Source organism: Nannobrachium achirus (assembly GCF_963921795.1).
Source record: "Nannobrachium achirus genome assembly, chromosome: 2".
NCBI classification, from domain to species: Eukaryota; Metazoa; Chordata; class Actinopteri; order Myctophiformes; family Myctophidae; genus Nannobrachium; species Nannobrachium achirus.
This window is the reverse complement of record NC_137811.1, coordinates 12312810-12339928: the sequence shown is the minus strand read 5'-3', so window position 1 is coordinate 12339928 and position 27119 is coordinate 12312810. Positions and strand designations below refer to the sequence as shown.

The window sequence follows — 27119 nt, the reverse complement described above, 5'->3', positions numbered from 1 at the left end:
CCAGGCTAGCCAGTCGCAGGCCAACTTGCATTTGACTCTGACCACATATAAGTTCAGCAGTTTGTATTGGATGGGCTGAAAAGAAGAACGATTTACTCTCAATGAGACGTTCCCTTATAGAAATGCCATATGATGTGTTAGGCTAGCAAAAGCATACAGATCCTGACGTTTTCAATTAACAATAGAGACACATTCAATTCTTCAAAGCAAGCAAGCAACTTTGCAAACGTGCTGAGCAGGGTATTAGCAGCAGGTATAGCAGAGCCTGAACGCCAAGATCAAATATAATATTCACACTTATTTCCATTTTATGAATAAAATGTTCTCAAGCTATTACTGGTCTCAATCTATTTGTGAGTTATCTGACTGAACAATTCATAAAGTAGGCCTACAGAGTGAAAGCAGCTTAATATAAAACATTATTTACCCTCGGTTGGAGGGTTTGCTGGAGGGTTTGCTGGAAGGGTTGCTGGAGGGTTTGCTGGAAGGGTTGCTGGAGGGTTTGCTGGAAGGGTTGCTGGAGGATTTGCTTGAAGGGTTGCTGGAGGATTTGCTGGAGGTGTTGGTGGAGGGGTTGCTGGAGGTGTTGGTGGAGGGGTTGCTGGAGGGGTTGCTGGAGGAGTGGTTATAGACCTTGTAGGCCCACCTGGAGCTGAAGTTTTCGAATAACAACAAAGATGGAACATCAACATTCAAGTCTTCAAAGCCAGCAAGCAACTTTTTTTCTAGTGCATAACAATTCATAAAGGAGCTTCTACCAGTTATTTTGTTTGTGGAACACAGTAGATATTGCACAGTGTTCTACAGTATTTCACACATTTAAGAAGAAATACTATTATTAATAAATGGTATGAATCAACACATTTGCAGTGTGCAAAGTATATATTATATATTCATACCTTCACATACAACACCAGCATCTTCAACATGACCACAGTTGTGGTTTCCAAACCCGGGATGGCTGCACTGAGAGAGACTTGTTTCGCTGCCTGAACAGCTGACATCATCCAACATGATGTTTCCTTCACCCTGCCCGAAGTGTGCCAACCCTGGTGCTGAGAGAGCCCTCCCACAGCCTAGCTGTCGACACACCACCTCAGCATGGTTCAGGTCCCAGACATCGTCACACACCGTTCCCCAACTGCCACCGTAGTAGATCTCTACTCTGCCAGAGCAGGCGCTTGGGCCGCCGACCAGCCTCACTTGATAATCAGCTGAGTGAGAAAAAAAAAAGAAAAAAAAGAAAAGAAAAAACATAGACAAACCTTAGTAGTCTTGTTCAATATACCATCTTCTGTGTATGCTTGCCCATTGGCACCCCCTGGATCTGGGCACACCAACGTCTAACACAACCATTTTTCATTTGATTAGCTGAAACGGTATAGCTGCTAGAGTGCCATGTTTTATTTTATTCTGCTGTATTTTTTTTCTCTTTTTTCTTCCTTCCTCCTTTAAATAAAATGTCAATTCAATTGAAAATGCCATAGTTATATCTACTCCATATTATATCAATTTGTTTACCTTCACAGACAACACCAGCATCTTCACCATGAGAACAGTCGTGGTTTCCAGTCCCTGAATGGCTGCACTGTGAGAGTCTGGTTTCACTGCCTGAACAGCTGACCTCATCCAACAAGATGCTCCCACCGCCCTGTCCGAAGTGTGCCGACCCTGGGGCCGAATGAGCCCTTCCACAGCCTAGCTGTCTACACACTACCAGGGCATCGTTCAGACCCCAGGCATCGTCACACACCGTCCCCCAACTGCCACTGTGGAAGATCTCTACTCTGCCAGAGCAGGTGTTGGAGCCGTCCACCAGCCTCACCGAATAATCGGAATAATCAACTGAGCGAGAAGGAAAACACAAAAAGGAGTGTCAAATAGGAGTGTGTTTATAATAGTTGTATGACATATTTTGTTATTGAGAGAATAGCCCATTGAGATGTAGCATCTCATTTCCGAGCCCGAGGGGTCCTATAGCAACAATCTGAAATGCACATTAATATTATTAGAGGGAAATGTCACTTTCAAAAAGGCTTTTGGTCATTTTATCGTCTAATCAGGCTTTTATGAACACCCTGAACAGTTTTTAAGTTGCTTGATTCAATATTTAGATATGTGATGTGGTCTCCTCAAATTATTGTCTCCATGGGGTGAGTAATCGATAAAAAAAGGTTATGTTGGGGTGAACTACTCCTTTAAGCTTCATATGAGGAGATGAGTGGCAGTTTACCTGGGCTGGCAGTAGCAGGAGGGGTTGGTGGAGGGGTTGCTGGAGGAGTTGTGGTTATAGACCTTGTAGGCCCACCTGGAGCTGAAGTTTTCAAATAACAACAAAGATGGAACATCAACATTCAAGTCTTCAAAGCCAGCAAGCAACTTTTTTTCTAGTGCATAACAATTCATAAAGGAGCTTCTACCAGTTATGTTGTTTGTGGAACACAGTAGATATTGCACAGTGTTCTACAGTATTTCACACATTTAAGAAGAAATACTACCAGTAAGACTCCCTAATCGGGAGATAAGCGACCGTAGGTGGCTTATCTCCACAAATAGGGCAAAACTTTGTTTTTCCAAAATCTTCCTGATCCATGTTGATGACATGAGTGTAGACATGCTGTGTAGTGATATTCGTGATTTTAGGGCAAAAACTGTAGGAGCAGTGTCCAAAAATGTGTTTTAAAAATCGGCCTGAAGGTGGCGCTAGAATAGGGCCATGTGAGAAATGAGGGGTGGGGTCTCCGGGTTGCCTTGGCGGACGAATAGGTACCGGCCCCGGCTCTCCCGGACGCTCCTAGCCCGAGTTACGGCATTTTATGTGCGCTGCAGTGGCAGGGGGTCCTCCACTGGGGGCGCCACCACTTTTGCATCCGTTCTGGAGCACCAGGAGTCGGTGGTCCCCGGGAAATCCCCGTGAGCAGCCCCGTTGGGGTGGTCATTTGGTCATTTTTGCACATTTGTTCATTTTTTACATCTGGGGTTCCCCCGGGGGTCCTTGGAGGTTGTAGTTTGGCAGGCAAGGAGTGTGTGTGTAAAATCTGGCATGGATCGGGTCAACGGGTGCTGAGATATAAGCAGGGAAAAAGTGTGACGTGTGACGTGTGAGCACATTTGGTCATATTTTACATCTGGGGGTCCCCCAGGGACCTGGGGGTCCCTGGGGCTCCGGGGGTCCTTGGAGGTTGTAGTTTGGCAGTCAAGGAGTGTGTGTGCAAAATGTGGCATGGATGGGGGCAACGGTTGTGGAGATATGAGCAGGGCAAAAGTGTGACGGACTCACTCACTGACTCACTGACAGACAGACAGCCGGTGGAGGTTTTGGTAGTAAATGGTCGCAATTATTAATAAATGGTATGAATCAACACATTTGCAGTGTGCAAAGTATATATTATATATTCATACCTTCACAGACAACACCAGCATCTTCACCATGAACACAGTTGTGGATTCCAAACCCTAGATGGCTGCACTGTGAGAGCCTTGATTCACTGCCTGAACAGCTGACATCGTCCAACAAGATGTTTCCTTCACCCTGCCCGAAGTGTGCCAACCCTGGTGCTGACAGAGCCCTCCCACAGCCTAGCTGTCTACACACCACCTCAGCATGGTTCAGGTCCCAGACATCGTCACACACCGTCCCCCAACTGCCACCGTGGTAGATCTCTACTCTGCCAGAACAGGAGCTTGGGCCGCCGACCAGCCTCACTTGATAATAAGCTGAGCGAGAAAACAAACATATTAACACAAACCTTCTTGTTAAAAATACCATCTTCTGTGTATGCTTGCACATTGGCACCCCCTGGATCTGGGCACGCCAACGTCTAACACAAACATTTTTCATTTGATTAGCTGAAACGGTATAGCTGATTACTAGAGTGCCATGTTTTATTCTATTCTGCTGTATTTCTTTCTCTTTTTTTCTTCCTTCCTCCTTTAAAGAAAATGTCAATTCAATGCCATTGAAAATGCCATAGTTATATGTACTCTATATTATATCAATTTGTTTACCTTCACAGACAACACCAGCATCTTCACCATGAGAACAGTCGTGGTTTCCAGTCCCTGAATGGCTGCACTGTGAGAGCCTCGTTTCACTGCCTGAACAGCTGACATCATCCAACACGATGCTCCCACTGCCCTGTCCGAAGTGTGCCGACCCTGGTGCTGACAGAGCACTCCCACACCCTAGCTGTCTACACACTACCTGGGCATCGTTCAGATGCCAGCTGTCGTCACACACCGTCCCCCAACTGCCACCATGGTACACCTCTACTCTGCCAGAACAGGAGCTTGGGCCGCCGACCAGCCTCACGGGATAATCAGCTGAGTGAGAAGAAACACATGACATAAAAGGTATATTTATAAATTGTCATAATTGCAGCAAATGTCAATGCAATTACAAATGGCAACACACTGACAACACTGCAGCTCATAATGCCATATTTATTTAGGTACCGTATGTTATATGTTTACCTTCACAAACAACACCAGCATCTTCATAGTGACTACAGTAGTGTATACCAAACCCTAGATGGCTGCACTGTGAGAGTCTTGATTCACTGCCTGAACAGGCGACTTGATCCAACACGATGCTCCCGCCACCCTCTCCGTGGTGTGCGTAATGTGGTGCTGTCAGAGCCCTCCCACAGCCTAGCTGTCTACACACCACCTCAGCATCGTTCAGATCCCAGTAATCGTCACACACCGTCCCCCAACTGCCACCGTGGTAGATCTCTACCGTTCCAGAACAGGGGCTTTGACCTCCGACCAGCCTCACTGGATAGTCAACTGAGTGAGAAGAAAAACATCAAATTGTTCATGTTGTTATTATCAAACATATAATTTTCCAAATGTCTGGGTGAGTGTCTCTCACAGTGTCTCTGTAGCCATTAAACGAAACGGGTATTTCTTACATTGATGCTCCTACATATTATCATGCAAGCACCAGTTAAAGTTACTTTCCATCCCTCATATACTGTGTGCACAGTGCACACATCCCATAACCCACACACTGCACATCATTTCGGAGCTCAATCAGCTCATATCTTTGAACGGGTAAGGGCTAGTAGGAATAATAGGTTGAAGTTCGTTGTGAAAAAGATCACAAATCCTGAAAATGATGCAGTATGTCAGGGTTCCCCAATAGGTGGCCCGCGGGCCATTTGCGGCCCGCCGGGGGCTACTGTCTGGCCCACACCAACCCCAGTAATAATGGTGGTATAAGACCAGCAACAACACTAGTATATCATCGTTGTTGGGTGGAAATCTTGTATCTCCAAATTTGTACGTTCTTTCGCAAATCATACAAGGCCGTCGCACAAAAGTAGTGAAAACAGCAGATCTACCGTACAAGGCGTTGTGTGCTTGTAGATCGGCTGTTTTCACTAGTTTAAATCATTTTTAAAATGATAAATTCAAAACGAACGGTTTTGGACATACAAGATTTTCACCCGACAACGACGATATCTGAACTGTCGCAGTCGCTGGAGTAGCGGGAACGCCGCCGTCGCCCCCTGCAATGTTGTGGCCCTCGGCCCTAAACATAATTCGGCCCTTGGGGAAACTAATTGGGGAACCCTGCAGTATGTGCTGTGTGAAGGATTCATCAAAACATTCACATTCACACAGTGCAGAGATGCTGGCATCTAAATGAGGCTAATATCGATGTACTTTTACCTTCACAAACAACACCAGCATCTTCACCATGAACACAGTTGTGGCTTCCAAACCCTAGATGGCTGCACTGAGAGAGACTTGCTTCACTGCCTGAACAGCTGACATCATCCAACAGGATGCTCCCGCCGCCCTGTCCGAAGTGTGCCGACCCTGGTGCTGACAGAGCACTCCCACAGCCTAGCTGTCTACACACCACCTCAGCATCACTCAGATCCCAGCCATCGTCACACACGGTCCCCCAACTGTTCCCGTCGTAGATCTCTACTCTGCCAGAGCAGGAGTTTTGGCCGTCAACCAGCCTCACTGGATAGTCAACTAAGTGAGAAGAATAACATTAAAAAAAAATATGTGATGTTTTAGAATGAACAGCAACAAACTAATCTAGTTTGACCGTCCGGGGAGGGTGCTCATGTGCGTCGGGCTGTGACAACCTTTCTAGTTTCTTTTCCTTTCGAGTTTTTTTTTTTTTTTTTTTTGCACTGACTTTCTTGACACTGCACTATTAGGTTGTGTTAGTATTTTTGGGTATTTTTGCTTGTGTTTGACATGACAGTGAGATACTTGTTGCACTAACTAGCATTGACTGCTATGGTCACATTTGATTTGGACACTGTACTATTTTGATAGTTGTACTTTAACCATTTAGGCCTAACCTATAGTTAGGGCTAAATCTGAAATTAGCCTACAAAACAAATATGTTGTACATACTGTACAAGTACTGTAAGCCCCTCCCAAACAGCAAAATGTGTTCCCGGCCTGAATGGGTTAAGGACACTTTATGTATGTATATATATATATATATATATATATATATATATATATATATATATATATATATTATTTGTTCCCTATCTTGATGTACCTTGCACTTTACTGTACTGTTTTTCTTTTATCTTTTTCTTACTTCTCTGTAACTTTGTAAATAACATTATACTGCTGTGCTGCCTCTGGGCAACTGATTTTCCCCCTTGGGATAATAAAGGTACCTAATCTACAAGCTGGTATATACCGTTGTTCCCTATTGAGCTTGGCACATTTCCTGGGGCAAGCTGCCCAGATCACACATGTCACACGTCTTCTTATTGTTTTCCCTCTCGCAAAGCGCCTGCAATGTAGTGCATTTGAACTACATTGCAGTGCACATCATGGGGTGATCAGTGATCACTGCTTGCCTCCTGTTAATTTTTTTTTTTTTTTTTTTTTTATTTGTCTGCTGAGTTAGTTCAGCAGACAAAGTGACGTGATTGAGATGAAAATAACCAGGGTGAAATGTGCCAATCGCAACAGGAAACAGCAGTATGAAGATATGAAACACTATAGCCCTCACTGGCGGGGAAATCTCACTTTTTTGAATGCACATCATTTCGACAACGGAGCGTTGGCAGGTATCGCTAGTCACCGTTAGGGTTAGACTTAGGGTAATAGTGGGAGAAATATGTGAAAAAGGCAGAAAGCGTGAAAATTTGCACCTAGGGGTATTTTTGTGCGCTGAATTCAAAAATTGACGGTCCCAAGCACTTTTCTCAAATTCACTTTTCTCTAATTCACTTACCATACAGGGAAAAAAAGTCCCCCCAAAAATCTTCTTTAAGTAGCATGTGAGGGGTCTATCTAGGGGGTTTTCATGATTCTGAATCAATTCCAAGCATTTGTTTTGCACAAAAAAACATTCCTTGGGCAAGAAATGGACCCCACAAAACTATGGTTTAGTGATGAGTCATCACTTTTCACAGTGTGTAGGGTCCATTTTTAGCCCAAGGAATGTTTTTCGTGCAAAACAAATGCTTGCAATGGATTCAGAATCATGAAAACCCCCTAGATAGACCCCTCACATGCTATTTAAAGAAGATTTTTGGGGGGTCTTTTTTCCCTAGTATGGTAAGTGAATGAGAGCCACCAGATCCCATGGGAAAAGTGCTTGGGGCCGTAAATTTTTGAATTCGGCGCACAAAAATACCCCTAGGTGCAAATTTTCACGCTTTCTGCCGGAAGTGAACACATTAGCCTATTTTTGTTACATATTTCTCCCACTATTAGGTTTGGTTGTCGAAAAGATGACTTGTAGAAATAGCGACACGCTCCCAAAGTTACTCCAACATCAAATAATGTAATATTAACATGCAGCACTGGGCAAGACTACAAACATTGCAGTTACATTTTAGAGAGAGAGAGAGAGAGAGAGAGAGAGAGAGAGAGAGAGAGAGAGCGAGAGAGAGAGAGAGAGAGATAGAGAGAGATCTTCATACTTACCTTCACAAACAACACCAGCATCTTCACCGTGAACACAGTTGTGGCTTCCGACCCCTAGATGGCTGCACTGTGCGAGTCTGGTTTCACTGCCTGAACAGCTGACGTCATCCAAAAGGATGCTCCCGCCGCCCTGTGTGAAGTGTGCCGACCCTGGTGCTGACAGAGCCCTCCCACAGCCTAGCTGTCTACACACTACCTGGGCATCGTTCAGATGCCAACTGTCGTCACACACCGTCCCCCAACTGCCACCGTGGAAGACTTCTACTCTGCCAGAACAGGGGTTTTCGCTTCCGACCAGCCTCACTGGAAAATCTGGATGAGAGGGAAAATGTTATAAAAAAAGAAGAAAAAAAAACAAAACATGAAACTGTTGTTAGTGTCGTTATAGGAAGAACACGATTGCACGTTTCCCCTCCTTTCTAAAGCATGTTGTCAAAATGTGGATGGATTCAAAGCCCTCTCCAAACTGCACCCACAGATCAGTTGAAAACCCTTACCACCTCCCTCTGCTTTTAAAAGCTGTTTGAACTCTTCCAATACCCATAACTCGCCAATCAATTAGCATTGGATAATCACCCAATGGCACAATGACTCACAATCAGTGCTACATTGGTCCCCACTGATAGCTCATTATGATAATGCACAGGGTTTAAAGATTAGCTGATCAGAATCCAGTTTAACATTAATGTTGCCATTATATCAATACACAGGCCACTGATTCCGATAAAGAACAAGGAGTGACCATGACATTGACAGGCATATTTCTGCAGCTCCTCATGAGGTAAGAGTAATTTATACTCTGTAGTAGCCTACGAAAGTCACTTGCCAAAAAGAGCAATGCATGGCCTCGCAACTCACTGTAGATCTGACCTTTTTGTGTATTGCTATCACTAGCTGTAATCTGTGACTGCAGGTACACACTCAATACTGACACCTGTACTGTATTTCCAGTATTTACCTTCACAAACAACACCAGCATCTTCACTGTGAGCACAGTTGTGGCTCCCAACCCCGAGATGGCTGCACTGTGAGAGTCTAGACTCACTGCCGGAACAGCTGACATCATCCAACAAGATGCTCCCGCCGCCCTGTCCGAAGTGTGCATACCCTGGTGCCGACAGAGCACTCCCACAGCCTAGCTGTCTACACACCACCTCAGCATGGTTCAGATCCCAGATATCGTCACACACCGTCCCCCAACTGCCACCGTGGTAGATCTCTACCGTTCCAGAACAGGAGCTTTGACCACCAACCAGTCTCACTGGATAATCAACTGAATGAGAAGAAAAACATAAAATCATCCGACTTGGCGTTGTTATAAGAAGAACAGCTGCATTATGTCAGTGGTTTTCAACCCTTTTCATATCAATGCCACAGACCACCATTGACCATATTTACTTGGCGGCCATCTTGCCATTAATTTAATGAAATGCCACCCCATTGCCACCGGCTTTTCAAAGCAAAATTCAAACATGGCCGCAAGGTGAAATTATGGTCTATTTGATGATATTTCGCTTCTCAGGCGCAATACCGTTTGTATTTTGTTCACACAATTCAATGCTGTATTGATATTCTGCCTTAGGAGAGATTACAGGCAAAACACACACACACACACAAAAAAAAAATAGAATAGAAATTCTCTAATTGTGTAGATTATTTGTGATGCAGATGTTTAACAAGAAAGTGTAAACTGAATTACGGGTCCATTTGGTTACCAACTGTCCATCATTTAGCTAGTGACCACCTCAAACCCCCACTGGACCACTGGTTGAAAACCACTGACCTAGAGTACAGCTGAAAACCAAAGCAGAAAACAACCATCCTTTTTTTCCCTAAAGCATGTAATCAAAAATCTTTTTTAGATCATTGTTAAGATCTTTACACACTAGGGGCATGACTAGAATATATATATATATATATATATATATATATATATATATATATATATAAAATGCTATTGTTTAAAAGAGAATCCTTAAGGCAAATCTCAATGCAACTTCTACAAATGGCAACATGCGAACTGCAGTTCGTAATGGTTTCCTACTTACCTTCACAAATAACTCCAGCATCTTCACCATGAGAACAGTCGTGGTTTCCAGTCCCTGAATGGCTGCACTGGGAGAGCCTGGTCTCACTGCCTGAACAGCTGACCTCATCCAACACGATGCTCCCGCTGCCCTGTGTGAAGTGTGCCGACCCTGGTGCTGACTGAGCCCTTCCACAGCCTACCTGTCTACAGACTACCTCAGCATCGCTCAGACCCCAGGAATCGTCACACACCGTCCCCCAACTGCCACCGTGGTAGATCTCTACTCTGCCAGAGCAGGAGTTTTGGCCGTCGACCAGCCTCACTGGATAATCAACTGAGCGAGAAGAGAAAGGAAATCATGAAACTTAATAGGCTCTATTTTGATTGTCTTAATAATTCTGTCTTAAGTAAAACTTAAAGGCCTTTTCATACAGTCTTCGACCACAAACCTTTTGTCGGAAAGGTCTGGTTCAACTAAAAAATTACGTCACTTGCATCTTCTGAAAAGCATTACCCCGAATTAGAGTTCGGAAAGCTGCACATCGGAAAGTTGGAACTCTCCGACTAAAAGTTTGGTGGTCGGAAACAGTATGGACAGGTCTTTAAGTTAAGGCATAAGAGCTGGTACTTAAGACAATCAAAATAGAGCTATAGGAAGAACAGCATGAAGCTGCATTGTGCAAAAATGTCACAACGCCTGAAAATGGTACAGTATGTACAGCATGACAGACCTACAGCTACAGACCAGATTCAGGGCTGATGCCCTTGCTTTATGAAAATCTCACTACTCAAAGCTCCTCCTAAGACTTAAGACACTCCTCCCCTAAATGCTCCCATGTGTTGCAAACACCTTGCCACCTCCCTTGGTCTTTAACCCATTAAGACCTGAGTCCAATTCTACAAATGCCTTCTGAATCAGTAATTCTCAAACTTTGTCATGCTAAGGACCCCCAAAATAATATGCATTTTAACACGGACCCCAATCTGAAAATGTTTTGTGCATCAAAAATGACAATTCCTGCTGGTGAAACATAACAATGTTAGTCCAGATGTGGACTGCCCTCATTAATTAAATATAAATTAATGTATTAAATAAATATATCATGTTTAATTATACAAAGTAAAAATAAAGTAACATTTAAAAAATGTGCAAGGGTAATAATAATAATGATAATAATAATTGCCTTGCCTGTTAGTATTCTGAATGCTATTGTTTAAAAGACAATCCTTAAGGCAAATCTCAGTGCAACTTCGACAAATGGCAACACACGAACCTCAGTTCGTTATGGTTTCATACTTACCTTCACAAATAACTCCCGCATCTTCACCATGAGAACAGTCGTGGTTTCCAGTCCCTGAATGGCTGCACTGTGAGAGTCTGGTTTCACTGCCTGAACAGCTGACCTCATCCAACAAGATGCTCCCACCGCCCTGTCCGAAGTGTGCCGACCCTGGGGCCGAATGAGCCCTTCCACAGCCTAGCTGTCTACACACTACCAGGGCATCGTTCAGACCCCAGGCATCGTCACACACCGTCCCCCAACTGCCACCGTGGTAGATCTCTACTCTGCCAGAACAGGTGTTGGAGCCGTCCACCAGCCTCACCGAATAATCGGAATAATCAACTGAGCGAGAAGGAAAACACAAAAAGGAGTGTAAAATAGGAGTGTGTTTATAACAGTTGTATGACATATTTTGTTATTGAGAGAATAGCCCATTGAGTTGTAGCATCTCATTTCCGAGGGGTCCTATAGCAACAATCTGAAATTCACATTAATATTATTAGAGGGAAATGTCACTTTCAAAAACGCTTTTGGTCATTGTATCGTCTAATCAGGCTTTTATGAACACCCTGAACAGTTTTTAAGTTGCTTGATTCAACATTTAGATATGTGATGTGGTCTCCTCAAATTATTGTCTCCATGGGGTGAGTAATCGATAAAAAAAGGTTATGTTGGGGTGAACTACTCCTTTAAGCTTCATATGAGGAGATGAGTGGCAGTTTACCTGGGCTGGCAGTAGCAGGAGGGGTTGGTGGAGGGGTTGCTGGAGGAGTTGTGGTTTCACCTGGAGCTGAAGTTTTCAAATAACAACAAAGATGGAACATCAACATTCAAGTCTTCAAAGCCAGCAAGCAACTTTTTTTTCTAGTGCATAACAATTCATAAAGGAGCTTCTACCAGTTATTTTGTTTGTGGAACACAGTTTGCACAGTGTTCTACAGTATTTCACACATTTAAGAAGAAATACTATTATTAATAAATGGTATGAATCAACACATTTGCAGTGTGCAAAGTATATATTATATATTCATACCTTCACATACAACACCAGCATCTTCACCATGAACACAGTTGTGGTTTCCAAACCCGGGATGGCTGCACTGTGAGATTCTTGTTTCGCTGCCTGAACAGCTGACATCATCCAACATGATGTTTCCTTCACCCTGCCCGAAGTGTGCCAACCCTGGTGCTGACAGAGCCCTCCCACAGCCTAGCTGTCGACACACCACCTCAGCATGGTTCAGGTCCCAGACATCGTCACACACCGTCCCCCAACTGCCACCGTGGTAGATCTCTACTCTGCCAGAGCAGGCGCTTGGGCCGCCGACCAGCCTCACTTGATAATCATCTGAGTGAGAAAAAGAAAAAAATAAACATATAGACACAAACCTTAATCTTGTTATATATACCATCTTTATGTGTATGCTTGCCCATTGGCACCCCCTGGATCTGGGCACACCAACGTCTAACACAACCATTATTCATTTGATTAGCTGAAACGGTATAGCTGATTACTAGAGTGCCATGTTTTATTTTATTCTGCTGTATTTTTTTCTCTTTTTTTCTTCCTTCCTCCTTTAAAGAAAATGTCAATTCAATGCCATTGAAAATGCCATAGTTATATGTACTCTATATTCTATCAATTACCTTCACAGACAACACCAGCATCTTCACTGTGAGCACAGTTGTGGTTTCCAGTCCCAGAATGGCTGCACTGGGAGAGCCTCGTTTCACTGCCCGAACAGCTGACATCATCCAACACGATGCTCCCGCCGCCCTGTCCGTAGTGTGCCGACCCTGGTGCTGAGAGAGCCCTCCCACACCCTAGCTGTCTACACACTACCTGGGCATCGTTCAGATGCCAGCTGTCGTCACACACCGTCCCCCAACTGCCACCGTGGTAGACCTCTACTCTGCCAGAGCAGGAGTTTGGGCCGCTGACCAGCCTCACAGGATAATCAGCTGAGTGAAAAGAAACACATGACATAAAAGGTATATTTATAAATTGTCATAATACTACCAATTGCAGCACATTTCAATGCAATTTTAACAAATGGCAACAGACTGACAACACTGCAGTTCATAATGCCATATTTATTATGTATGTTGTATGTTTACCTTCACAAACGACACCAGCATCTTCACTGTGAACACAGTCGTGGCTTCCAAACCCGTTATGGCTGCACTGTGAGAGTCTAGATTCACTGCCTGAACAGACGACATTATCCAACACGATGCTCCCGCCACCCTCTCCGTGGTGTGCGAACAGTGGTGCCGACAGAGCCCTTCCACAGCCTAGCTGTCTACACACTACCTCAGCATGGTTCAGATCCCAGATATCGTCACACACCGTCCCCCAACTGCCACTGTGGTAGATCTCTACCGTTCCAGAACAGGGGCTTTGACCTCCGACCAGCCTCACTGGATAGTCAACTGAGTGAGAAGAAACACATCAAATTGTTCATGTTGTTATTATCAAACATATCATTTTCCGAATGTCTGGGTGAGTGTCTCTCACAGTGTCTCTGTAGCCATTAAACGAAACGGGTATTTCTTACATTGATGCTCCTACATATTATCATGCAAGCACCAGTTAAAGTTACTTTCCATCCCTCATATACTGTGTGCACAGTGCACCCATCCCATAACCCACACACTGCACATCATTTCGGAGCTCAATCAGCTCATATCTTTGAACGGGTAAGGGCTAGTAGGAATAATAGGTTGAAGCTCGTTGTGAAAAAGATCACAAATCCTGAAAATGATGCAGTATGTCAGGGTTCCCCAATAGGCGGCCCGCGGGCCATTTGCGGCCCGCGGGGGGCTACTGTCTGGCCCACACCAACCCCAGTGATAATGGTGGTATAAGACCAGCAACAACACTAGTATATCGTCGTTGTCGGGTGGAAATCTTGTATCTCCAAATTTGTACGTTCTTTCGCAAATCATAAAAGGCCGTCGCACAAAAGTAGTGAAAACAGCAGATCTACCGTACAAGCTTGTAGATCGGCTGTTTTCACTAGTTTAAATCATTTTTAAAATGATAAATTCAAAACGAACGGTTTTGGACATACAAGATTTTCACCCGACAACGACGATATCTGAACTGTCGCAGTCGCTGGAGTAGCGGGAACGCCGCCGTCGCCCCCTGCAATGTTGTGGCCCCTCGGGGAAAACTAATTGGGGAAAACTAATTGGGGAACCCTGCAGTATGTGCTGTGTGAAGGATTCATCGAAACATTCACATTCACACAGTGCAGAGATGCTGGCCTCTAAATGAGGCTAATATCGATGTACTTTTACCTTCACAAACAACACCAGCATCTTCACCATGAACACAGTTGTGGCTTCCAAACCCTAGATGGCTGCACTGAGAGAGACTTGCTTCACTGCCGGAACAGCTGACATCATCCAACAAGATGCTCCCGCCGCCCTGTCCGAAGTGTGCATACCCTGGTGCCGACAGAGCACTCCCACAGCCTAGCTGTCTACACACCACCTCAGCATCACTCAGATCCCAGCCATCGTCACACACCGTCCCCCAACTGTTCCCGTCGTAGATCTCTACTCTGCCAGAGCAGGAGTTTTGGCCGTCAACCAGCCTCACTGGATAGTCAACTAAATGAGAAGAATAACATAAAAAAGCATGAAAATATGTGATGTTTTAGAATGAACAGCAACAAACTAATCTAGAATGAACAGCAACAAACTAATCTAGTTTGACCGTCCGGGGAGGGTGCTCATGTGCGTCGGGCTGTGACACCCTTTCTAGTTTCTTTTCCCTTTTTTTTTTTGCACTGACTTTTTTGACACTGCACTATTAGGTTGTGTTAGTAGTTTTGGGTATTTTTGCTTGTGTTTGACATGACAGTGAGATACTTGTTGCACTAACTAGCATTGACTGCTATGGTCACATTTGATTTGGACACTGTACTATTTTGATAGTTGTACTTTAACCATTTAGGCCTAACCTAATAGTTAGGGCTAAATCAGAAATTAGCCTACAAAACAAATATGTTGTACATACTGTACATGTACTGTAAGCCCCTCACAAATGTATGTATATATATATATATATATATATATATATATATATATATATATATATATATATTCCTATCTTGATGTACCTTGCTCTTTCCTGTACTGTTTTTCTTTTATCTTTTTCTTACTTCTCTGTAACTTTGTAAATAACCTTATACTGCTGTGCTGCCTCTGGGCAACTGATTTTCCCCCTTGGGATAATAAAGGTACCTAATCTACAAGCAGGTATATACCGTTGTTCCCTATTGAGCTTGGCACATTTCCTGGGGCAAGCTGCCCAGATCACACATGTCACACGTCTTCTTATTGTTTTCCCTCTCGCAAAGCGCCTGCAATGTAGTGCATTTGAACTACATTGCAGTGCACATCATGGGGTGATCAGTGATCACTGCTTGCCTCCTGTTAATTGTTTTATTTTTATTTTGTCTGCTGAGTTAGTTCAGCAGACAAAGTGACGTGATTGAGATGAAAATAACCAGGGTGAAATGTGCCAATCGCAACAGGAAACAGCAGTATGAAGATATGAAACACTATAGCCCTCACTGGCGGGGAAATCTCACTTTTTTGAATGCACATCATTTCGACAACGGAGCGTTGGCAGGTATCGCTACTCACCGTTAGGGTTAGAGTTAGGGTTATAGTGGGAGAAATATGTGAAAAAGGTGTTCACTTCCGGCAGAAAGCGTGAAAATTTGCACCTAGGGGTATTTTTGTGCGCTGAATTCAAAAATGTACGGCCCCAAGCACTTTTCTCAAATTCACTTTTCTCTAATTCACTTACCATACAGGGAAAAAAAGACCCCCCAAAAATCTTCTTTAAGTAGCATGTGAGGGGTCTATCTAGGGGGTTTTCATGATTCTGAATCCATTCCAAGCATTTGTTTTGCACAAAAAACATTCCTTGGGCAAGAAATGGACCCCACAAAACTATGGTTTAGTGATGAGTCATCACTTTTCACAGTGTGTAGGGTCCATTTTTAGCCCAAGGAATGTTTTTCGTGCAAAACAAATGCTTGCAATGGATTCAGAATCATGAAACCCCCTAGATAGACCCCTCACATGCTATTTAAAGAAGATTTTTGGGGGGTCTTTTTTCCCTAGTATGGTAGGTGAATGAGAGCCACCAGATCCCATGGGAAAAGTGCTTGGGACCGTCAATTTTTGAAGGTGCAAATTTTCACGCTGAACACGTTAGCCTATTTTTGTTACATATTTCTCCCACTATTAGGTTTGGTTGTCGAAAAGATGACTTGTAGAAATAGCGACACGCTCCCAAAGCTACTCCAACATCAAATAATGTAATATTAACATGCAGCACTGGGCAAGACTACAAACATTGCAGTTACATTTTAGAGAGAGAGAGTCAGAATCAGTTGACTGTGAGAGAGAGAGAGAGAGAGAGATTTTCATACTTACCTTCACAAACAACACCAGCATCTTCACCGTGACCACAGTTGTGGCTTCCGACCCCTAGATGGCTGCACTGTGCGAGTCTGGTTTCACTGCCTGAACAGCTGACGTCATCCAAAAGGATGCTCCCGCCACCCTGTGTGAAGTGTGCCGACCCTGGTGCTGACAGAGCCCTCCCACAGCCTAGCTGTCTACACACTACCTGGGCATCGTTCAGATGCCAACTGTCGTCACACACCGTCCCCCAACTGCCACCGTGGTAGACTTCTACTCTGCCAGAACAGGGGTTTTCGCTTCCGACCAGCCTCACTGGAAAATCTGGATGAGAGGGAAAATGTTATAAAAAAGAAGAAAAAAAAGAAAAACATGAAACTGTTGTTAGTGTCGTTATAGGAAGAACACGATTGCACGTTTCCCCTCCTTTCAAAAGCATGTTGTCAAAATGTGGATGGATTCAAAGCCCTCTCCAAACTGCACCCACAGATCAGTTGAAAACCCTTACCACCTCCCTCTGCTTTTAAAAGCTGTTTGAACTCTTCCAATACCCATAACTCGCCAATCAATTAGCATTGGATAATCACCCAATGGCACAATGACTCACAATCAGTGCTACATTGGTCCCCACTGATAGCTCATTATGATAATGCACAGGGTTTAAAGATTAGCTGATCAGAATCCAGTTTAACATTAATGTTGCCATTATATCAATACACAGTCAACTGATTCCGATAAAGAACAAGGAGTGACCATGACATTGACAGGCATATTTCTGCAGCTCCTCATGAGGTAAGAGTAATTTATACTCTGTAGTAGCCTACGAAAGTCACTTGCCAAAAAGAGCAGATCCACAAATGAACAATGCATGGCCTCGCAACTCACTGTAGATCTGACCTTTTTGTGTATTGCTATCACTAGCTGTAATCTGTGACTGCAGGTACACACTCAATACTGACACATGTACTGTATTTCCAGTATTTACCTTCACAAACAACACCAGCATCTTCACTGTGAGCACAGTTGTGGCTCCCAACCCCGAGATGGCTGCACTGTGAGAGTCTAGACTCACTGCCGGAACAGCTGACATCATCCAACAAGATGCTCCCGCCGCCCTGTCCGAAGTGTGCATACCCTGGTGCCGACAGAGCACTCCCACAGCCTAGCTGTCTACACACCACCTCAGCATGGTTCAGATCCCAGATATCGTCACACACCGTCCCCCAACTGCCACCGTGGTAGATCTCTACCGTTCCAGAACAGGAGCTTTGACCACCAACCAGTCTCACTGGATAATCAACTGAATGAGAAGAAAAACATAAAATCATCCGACTTGGCGTTGTTATAAGAAGAACAGCTGCATTATGTCAGTGGTTTTCAACCCTTTTCATATCAATGCCACAGACCACCATTGACCATATTTACTTGGCGGCCATCTTGCCATTAATTTAATGAAATGCCACCCCATTGCCACCGGCTTTTCAAAGCAAAATTCAAACATGGCCGCAAGGTGAAATTATGGTCTATTTGATGATATTTCGCTTCTCAGGCGCAATACCGTTTGTATTTTGTTCACACAATTCAATGCTGTATTGATATTCTGCCTTAGGAGAGATTACAGGCAAAACACACACACACAAAAAAAAATAGAATAGAAATTTTCTAATTGTGTAGATTATTTGTGATGCAGATGTTTAACAAGAAAGTGTAAACTGAATTACGGGTCCATTTGGTTACCAACTGTCCATCATTTAGCTAGTGACCACCTCAAACCCCCACTGGACCACTGGTTGAAAACCACTGACCTAGAGTACAGCTGAAAACCAAAGCAGAAAACAACCATCCTTTTTTTCCCTAAAGCATGTAATCAAAAATCTTTTTTAGATCATTGTTAAGATCTTTACACACTAGGGGCATGACTAGAAAAAATAAAAAAAAATAAAAAAAAAAATATATATATATATATATATATATATAAAATGCTATTGTTTAAAAGAGAATCCTTAAGGCAAATCTCAATGCAACTTCTACAAATGGCAACATGCGAACTGCAGATCGTAATGGTTTCCTACTTACCTTCACAAATAACTCCAGCATCTTCACCATGAGAACAGTCGTGGTTTCCAGTCCCTGAATGGCTGCACTGGGAGAGCCTGGTCTCACTGCCTGAACAGCTGACCTCATCCAACACGATGCTCCCGCTGCCCTGTGTGAAGTGTGCCGACCCTGGTGCTGACTGAGCCCTTCCACAGCCTACCTGTCTACAGACTACCTCAGCATCGCTCAGACCCCAGGAATCGTCACACACCGTCCCCCAACTGCCACCGTGGTAGATCTCTACTCTGCCAGAGCAGGAGTTTTGGCCGTCGACCAGCCTCACTGGATAATCAACTGAGCGAGAAGAGAAAGGAAATCATGAAACTTAATAGGCTCTATTTTGATTGTCTTAATAATTCTGTCTTAAGTAAAACTTAAAGGCCTTTTCATACAGTCTTCGACCACAAACCTTTTGTCGGAAAGGTCTGGTTCAACTAAAAAATTACGTCACTTGCATCTTCTGAAAAGCATTACCCCGAATTAGAGTTCGGAAAGCTGCACATCGGAAAGTTGGAACTCTCCGACTAAAAGTTTGGTGGTCGGAAACAGTATGGACAGGTCTTTAAGTTAAGGCATAAGAGCTGGTACTTAAGACAATCAAAATAGAGCTATAGGAAGAACAGCATGAAGCTGCATTGTGCAAAAATGTCACAACGCCTGAAAATGGTACAGTATGTACAGCATGACAGACCTACAGCTACAGACCAGATTTAGGACTGATGCCCTTGCTTTATGAAAATCTCACTACTCAAAGCTCCTCCTAAGACTTAAGACACTCCTCCCCTAAACACTCCCATGTGTTGCAAACACCTTGCCACCTCCCTTGGTCTTTAACCCATTAAGACCTGAGTCCAATTCTACAAATGCCTTCTGAATCAGTAGTTCTCAAACTTTGTCATGCTAAGGACCCCCAAAATAATATGCATTTTAATCTGTTTTGTGCATCAAATAATGACAATTCCTGCTGGTGAAACATAACAATGTTAGCCCAGATGTGGACTGCCCTCATTAATTAAATATAAATACATGTATTAAATAAATATATCATTTTTAATTATACAAAGTAAAAATAAAGTAACATTTAAAAATGTACAAGGGTAATAATAAAAATAATAATAATTGCCTTGTCTGTAGTTTTCGGAATGCTATTGTTTAAAAGAGAATCCTTAAGGCAAATCTCAGTGCAACTTCGACAAATGGCAACACGCGAACTGCAGTTCGTAATGGTTTCATACTGTACTAACCTTCACAAATAACTCCAGCATCTTCACCATGAGAACAGTCGTGGTTTCCAGTCCCTGAATGGCTGCACTGGGAGAGTCTGGTTTCACTGCCTGAACAGCTGACCTCATCCAACAAGATGCTCCCACTGCCCTGTCCGAAGTGTGCCGACCCTGGTGCTGACTGAGCCCTTCCACAGCCTAGCTGTCTACAGACTACCAGGGCATCGTTCAGACCCCAGGCATCGTCACACACCGTCCCCCAACTGCCACTGTGGAAGATCTCTACTCTGCCAGAGCAGGTGTTGGAGCCACCGACCAGCCTCACCGAATAATCGGAATAATCAACTGAGCGAGAAGGAAAACACAAAAAGGAGTGTAAAATAAGGTTAGGGTTAGTGTATTAATAATAGATGTATGACATATTTTGTTATTGAGAGAATAGCCCCTTGAGATGTAGCATCTCATTTCCAAGGGGTCCTATAGCAACAATCTGAAATGCACATTAATATTACTAGAGGGAAATTTCCCTTTCAAAAACACTTCATCATCTAATCAGGCTTTTATGAACACCCTGAACAGTTTTTAAGTTGCTTGATTCAATATTTAGATATGTGATGTGGTCTCCTCAAATTATTGTCTCCATGGAACTACTCCTTTAAGCTTCATATGAGGAGATGAGTGGCAGTTTACCTGGGCTGGCAGTAGCAGTCTGTATGAACAGGACCAACAGCACAGCTGACGCTCTCCCCATGGTCCACATCCTGGAAATCAGACACAAAACCTATGAACAAAAGAATATATTTAGATACAGTAGACTACAGCAATGCATGGACAATTGAAACTGGATGAATGCACATACTCATCATCATTCACAGAACACCCCAAATTACAACTTAAATTCTGCAGTAATAGAAAGTACAGCACCTCCTAAACATGTCCGTTGGCCAATCAAATGACTCTCTTACCTGAGAGGCACCTTGTGTTTGTGAATCCACCACCTGTAACAGCGAGTTTATATAGCCATATTCCACGTCATCCACGATGTGATTGGATCCAAGAAACTGCCTCCGCAATGACGTGCTAATGACATGCCATGTCCATCCTTCCTTTGGGGTTTGCCCTGGTTGTGAAATGGACATACTTCCTGCTAGTAGACATACAGCACCTAATCAATGCCTTCTTACTCCCAAACCGACACATGGTTTGACTGGAAAGGGGTAACTTCGACGGCACAAGTTGACTAGGGGTTAGATGAGTTACAATTCTGTCTCTTTCCGGACACAACTCGAACATTACCAAGTCTGCCAAATTTTGTCAAAGAGGACCTAACCATGATGTTTGCTGTTTTCAGTTGAAAAAAGTGTGTAGTTCACATCTATGGGGCCAAGCTCCATAGAGAAGGCCAGCGGTCAGGTCCCTTTTCTCTTGGGTTGAACCGGTTCCGTACTTTCCTCCCATCTAATTTTGAACCAGTTCGGAACGTTTCCAATTAAAAAGAATTGGTTCAGAACCAACTTGCCCTGAACTGGGAACCAAAGTTTTATACAGGTTGGAACCTGGTAGAGAAAGCGGAACTTCTTCATTAGGAAAGAAATGGTAAACTGCAATTGATTTTCCCCCTGAAATGGTGTTACCACTGGGGTCGTATTTGTAGAAATATGTATTGTATTATTTTGGTCCTAGTGTGGTGTGGTGTATGACAGAGCTGAGTGTGTCGGGGAGCGTATGCAAAACAGGTGTTTCACTCCCAGACAGAGCTGAGTGTGTCTGGGAGGGAGCGTATGCAAAACAGGTGTGTCACTCCCAGACAGAGTTGAGCGTGTCGGTGAGAGTATGTAAAACAGGTGTGCCACTCCCAGCAGCTGTCTGATTGGTGGGGAAACGACCAGGATGGCTGGGATTGGTGGGGAAGCGTTCCTGGAGTTCTGTCTGCTGACTGGCTGACAAGGGTGGAGGTTGTGGATAAGGGGAGCAGCAGACCTCGGCGCGCCAGGCAGGGGAGCAGACCTTGTCCTCCTCCTCTCCCAACTGGCCACCCACATGTACTTATGTTCCTTATGAGTTAATATGAGTTATGGGTTAAGTTGAGTTGCTTTGAGTCTTTGAATATTGTTTATGTTAATGAGGTAAGATATTGTTTGTTCTTTTGGTAGGCAAGTGATTTTCTTTTGAGTGAGTTTTCTTTTGATTTGAGTCTTGAGTTATCATTCAGTTATTCCAGTGTGATTCTTCAATTACTCCTGAATTAAGTTAAGTTAAGTTAAGTAATAAGTTATACTTTAGTTAATCATTAGTTCAAGTTATTCACAGACCTCGTTGTGTTATTTTCCCCTTCTATTAATTGTTCCATGTTGTTATTACCACATTGTAAATAAACCGCACTTTATGTTGCATTTATAACCCGTTGTTGGTGTGGCTACTTGGGAGCTGGGGAAGACCCCTAGACTGGGGGCATAACAAATGGACACATGGGACCGGTCACATTCGACACAATGCTGGCAAGGCCAGAAATCGAACCTGGCTGGGGCAACTGGGGACACCTGCTTCCCGATCAGGCGCTCTAACCATTCAGCTATGACCCAACTACAATGGTTCTGCTTAGAACTGGTCACAACGCAAGCCGGTGCATAGCCGGTTCCGTGAAAGCACCACGGTTCCAAGACTCTAGATGGAACCAGTTCTAGAACCAATGTTGTATTGGTGGGAAAGGGGAGAAGCTGGACAGCCAGTTCGCTGACCCCTGAAGATTCTGGACCACTGGATTTTGAATAGAGTTTACTGTTTCGTGCATCAATGTATCAAGTAATTCAATCCATCTTTGTACGTGCTCAGTGCAGCCTTTTCCTACGAATGTGAATCGTGAGAAGGGTTCATTCTTTCAATTCCTATGGCTCTTGGCTCCCATGGCAATGATCATCTTTCATTACAGCTTACTGCAATGCTACCGTTGGCAGTAGAGCCACTATCACCTTTCCATCTAGCTCATTAGAAGTGATCATTTCCTTGTTGTTGAAACTATCTTCTTACACGTCAATGCTTATAACTTCCTTGTTGCAGGTACAGATTCCTGTGGTTATTAGTTCTTCCAGGGGCCATGTCACATGACTCATATGGCCCGTTGCCCACTGCAGTCACACGCATAGCCATAGGAGGTGGACGTGAAAGATAGCCTTGACACCCTCCCTCCAACACACACACGCGCGCGCGCTGCGCTCAAAAACTTGGGACTACAGTCATGCACAGAGCCTATCTTCAGGGAGAGGACACCCAGAGGAATCTGAATTGTCTTTTCCTGTCAGCAGCCATAAACATCGATTATTCCACTCCCCACAGTGTTTGTTGAGCATGGTAAAACTAACAAGCAGCAATGTGCTTAACAGAGATAGATAGTTCCCTCTCTCACTTGTCCATTCACAAGTGTTTTGTATTGTGCAGTAGCACGAAATCCATACACAGCAAAAACAGCACAGCAACACAGTAACACCAAAGTATTTTGTCAAAGTGGACCTAATCATGAATTGGGTTGTAACAGGTTCTATTTACAACAACCATGTTGTTCTTTGCGGTTTTCAGTTGAAAAACTTGTGTAGACGACATCTATGGGGCCGATCTCCATAGAGAAGGCCAGAGGTCAGGCTCCTTTTCCCCGGCGTTGAACTGGTTCCGTATTTTTTTCTATATATATTTTTGAACCAGTTCGGAATGTTTCCACTGAAGAAGAATTGCTTCAGAACCGTAAAAGTCGGTTCGGAACTGGAACCAAAAAACTCTCCGAACTGGGAACCAACTTGGGCGCGTCACTATTCTACTGGTTGGAAGATGCAGATGCAATGTAAATATAAACCAGTAAGATGCCTGAGGGCGAAAAGCGAGGTCGCGCCATGTCTTGGCCATCTGGCCGGTGATATATATGGGACCAGTTACCCATATATGGAGACCCCTGGTACCTATAGTGATGTCAGAGCATGAGAGTCAGTGTGATGTCAGAGTGGCCCATAGACCGTAAAAAAGCTTACGCGGACACGGACATGATGTGCCGTTTCTCATAGTAAATTGCGACCTTCGTTCACAACAATGACAAAAGCAAGTGAAAAATCATCATAGAAAATAAAAGGAAAGCTGTAATTGAATTTCCCCAGAGAAAAGGACACTTGGACCAGTCATATTTGACACATTGCTGGCCAGGTATCAAACCTGGGGCAACTAGTGATACCTGCTCCCCAGGCAGGCGCTCTAACCATTCAGTTTCCATAAAAATATTTTGCGAATAAGCCGTTAATGCGCAAAAAGTAGCTTCATGGAAACGCCACTACAGTATCAATGATGCATTTAAGTAAATCAGTCCATCATGGTAGGTGTAAGTCCAGGGCTCCACTGGCGGCGTCGCGTTGCTCTGCGTCTTGACGGCGTCATTGACGCAGACACGTTGCCGTCCGACTGGCTCCACTGAACGTGAATGTGTTGATATTTCAATCAAAGATCATAGGATATTTGCATTATCAACTGTAGTGTTATATATGCCTAATTATAATAATTTATGCTGTATAGTGCCGGAAAAAAGTAGCAGATCTACAAGCTCACAACACGCCAGTTTTGTGACTGTCTGTGAGCTTGTAGATTGGCTATTTTCGGTGCACCAGCGCAGCCACGATAATGTATAAAAATCTGTCTTTAGTGTTCAGACTCAGTCACTCACTGCTGGCCTGTTTTTAGAAGGAAGAATTGAGAAGGTTGTTTCCTAGCCTGTTGTGATTAGCCTATACATAATTTTATCAAGTGGGAAGACCACTGTAATTACATTACAAATATGCTAGGAATTTTGGGACTAGTCACCATTGTGACTAGATGTCCAATGTGACACGTGAATGGATATCCAACAGCAGAAAGGCATGTATTTACATTTAAATGTAAATACTAGTCGAAATGATGGGACGTCGAAATAGCGAGATTTCCCCCGAAAGCACCAAGGTTCAGAGAATCTAGAACGGAAACAGTTCTAGAACCAAGGTTGTTTTGGTAGGAAAGGGGAGAAGCTGGACAGCCAGTTCTCTCTGACCCCTGAAGATTATTATGGACCACTGGATTTTGAATAGAGTTTACTGTTTCGTGCATCAATGTGCCCCCGTTTTAATCAATGAAGGGAGCTCCACTGCTGACGGCAACGTCGGACACTCCGGTGACGGCGTCCAAACTCAAAAATTGCCCCGGTTCCATTTTTTGACGGCGTCCACAACGTCCAGTCATGTATAAATTATGATTAACATTTTAGCTCGTTAGAAGTGATCATTTCCTTGTTGACGGTAAAGTACTGAAACTATCCTTATCTGGACGCACCCTCAGAAGCGTCCTCATTGCAGGTACAGATTCCTATGTTTATTAGTTCTTCCAGGGGCATTGTCACATGACTCATATGGCCCGTTGCCCACTGCAGTCACACGGCACACGCATAGCCATAGCCAGGAGGTGGACGTGAAAGATAGCCTTGACACCCTCCCTCCAACACACACACACACACACACACACACACACACACACACACACACACACACACACACACACACACACACACACACACACACACACACACACACACACACACACACACGGTGGAAAGCTAACCTGCCGACACGGGAGAGTAGCTAACCTGCCGACGCGGGTGAATGTTAACCTAAATTCCTATGGCTCTTGGCTCACATGGCAACGATCATCTTTCATTACAGCTTACTGCAATGCTAACGTTAGCAGTAGGGCCACTATCACCTTTCCATCTAGCTCGTTAGAAGTGATCATTTCCTTGTTGACGGTAAAGTACTGAAACTATCCTTATCTGGACGCACCCTCAGAAGCATCCTCGTTGCAGGTACAGATTCCTGTTTATTAGTTCTTCCAGGGGCCATGTCACATGACTCATATGGCCCGTTGCCCACTGCAGTCACACGGCACACGCATAGCCATAGGAGGTGGACGTGAAAGATAGCCTTGACACCCTCCCTCCAACACACACACACACACACACACGGTCATATTTGACACGTTGCTGGCCAGGTATCGAACCTGGGGCAACTAGTGATACCTGCTCCCCAGGCAGGCGCTCTAACCATTCAGCTATGCCATCACCAACTACAATGGTTCTGCTTACTGGTGCCAACGCTAGCCGGTCCGTTGAAAGCACAGGGAGCGTGTCGATATTGTGACATAGCATCTGTTCGACGGTCCATTCTTTCGACACAGGTGAATGAATGTTAACATGGTGAAAAGCTAACCTGCCGACACGGGAGAGTAGCTAACCTGCCGACGCAGGTGAATGTTAACCTCTATGCCTAAACCTAACCCAAACCCTGACCCTAGCATCAGTAAACCTGACGCTGGTGAGTCGTTAACCTGCCGACTCCCTTAGTCGAAATGATGGGACGTCGAAAGAGCGAGATTTCCCCCAAAAGCACCAAGGTTCCAAGAATCTAGAACGGAAACAGTTCTAGAACCAAGGTTGTTTTGTTTTGTCAAAAAATGTAACCGGGGCAATTTTTTAGTTCGGACGCCGTCACCGGAGCGTCCAACGTTGCCGTTGCCGTCAGCAGTGGAGCTCCCTTTGATTAAAACAGGAGCGTTCCCAACGTTGACGCGACGCTCGGCGCGCTCGGTGGAGCCGGGGGGTAGGTGCGCCCTTTCCTACGAATGTGAATCCTGAGAAGGGTTCATTCTTTCAATTCCTATGGCTCGCATGGCAACGATCATCTTTCATTCCAGCTTACTGCAATGCTAACGTTAGCAGTAGGGCCACTCTCACCTTTCCATCTAGCTCGTTAGAAGTGATCATTTCCTTGTTGTTAAAACTATCATTCTTCCTCCTTACATTTCAATGCTTTTAACTTCCTCGTTGCAGGTACAGATTCCTATGGTTATTAGTTCTTCCAGGGGCCATGTCACATGACTCATATGGCCCGTTGCCCACTGCAGTCACACGCATAGCCATAGGAGGTGGACGTGAAAGATAGCCTTGACACCCTCCCTCCAGCACACACACATGCACGCACGTTGCGCACACACACACACACACACACACACACACACACACACACTCACACACACACACACACACACACACACACACAC

At 44.2% G+C, this 27119-nt stretch overlaps 1 protein-coding gene across 1 annotated transcript; it reads right to left on the bottom strand.

Annotated features, from left to right (window-relative positions):
* Positions 1-423: 423 nt before the first annotated feature.
* Positions 424-26823, bottom strand: LOC308296499 (scavenger receptor cysteine-rich domain-containing protein DMBT1-like; the record flags this gene model as incomplete). Its single annotated transcript, XM_080739785.1, has 22 exons — positions 424-652; positions 1049-1214; positions 1522-1845; positions 3403-3717; positions 4009-4353; positions 4456-4788; positions 5755-5991; positions 7927-8238; positions 8972-9199; positions 9975-10289; positions 11257-11580; positions 12272-12586; positions 12886-13200; positions 13357-13671; positions 14620-14856; positions 16726-17010; positions 17678-17974; positions 18763-19077; positions 20028-20351; positions 20697-20767; positions 21808-22034; positions 26794-26823. The coding sequence occupies 22 exons, from the start codon at positions 26821-26823 to the stop codon at positions 424-426; spliced, it is 5859 nt and encodes a 1952-aa protein (XP_080595911.1).
* Positions 26824-27119: the final 296 nt, after the last annotated feature.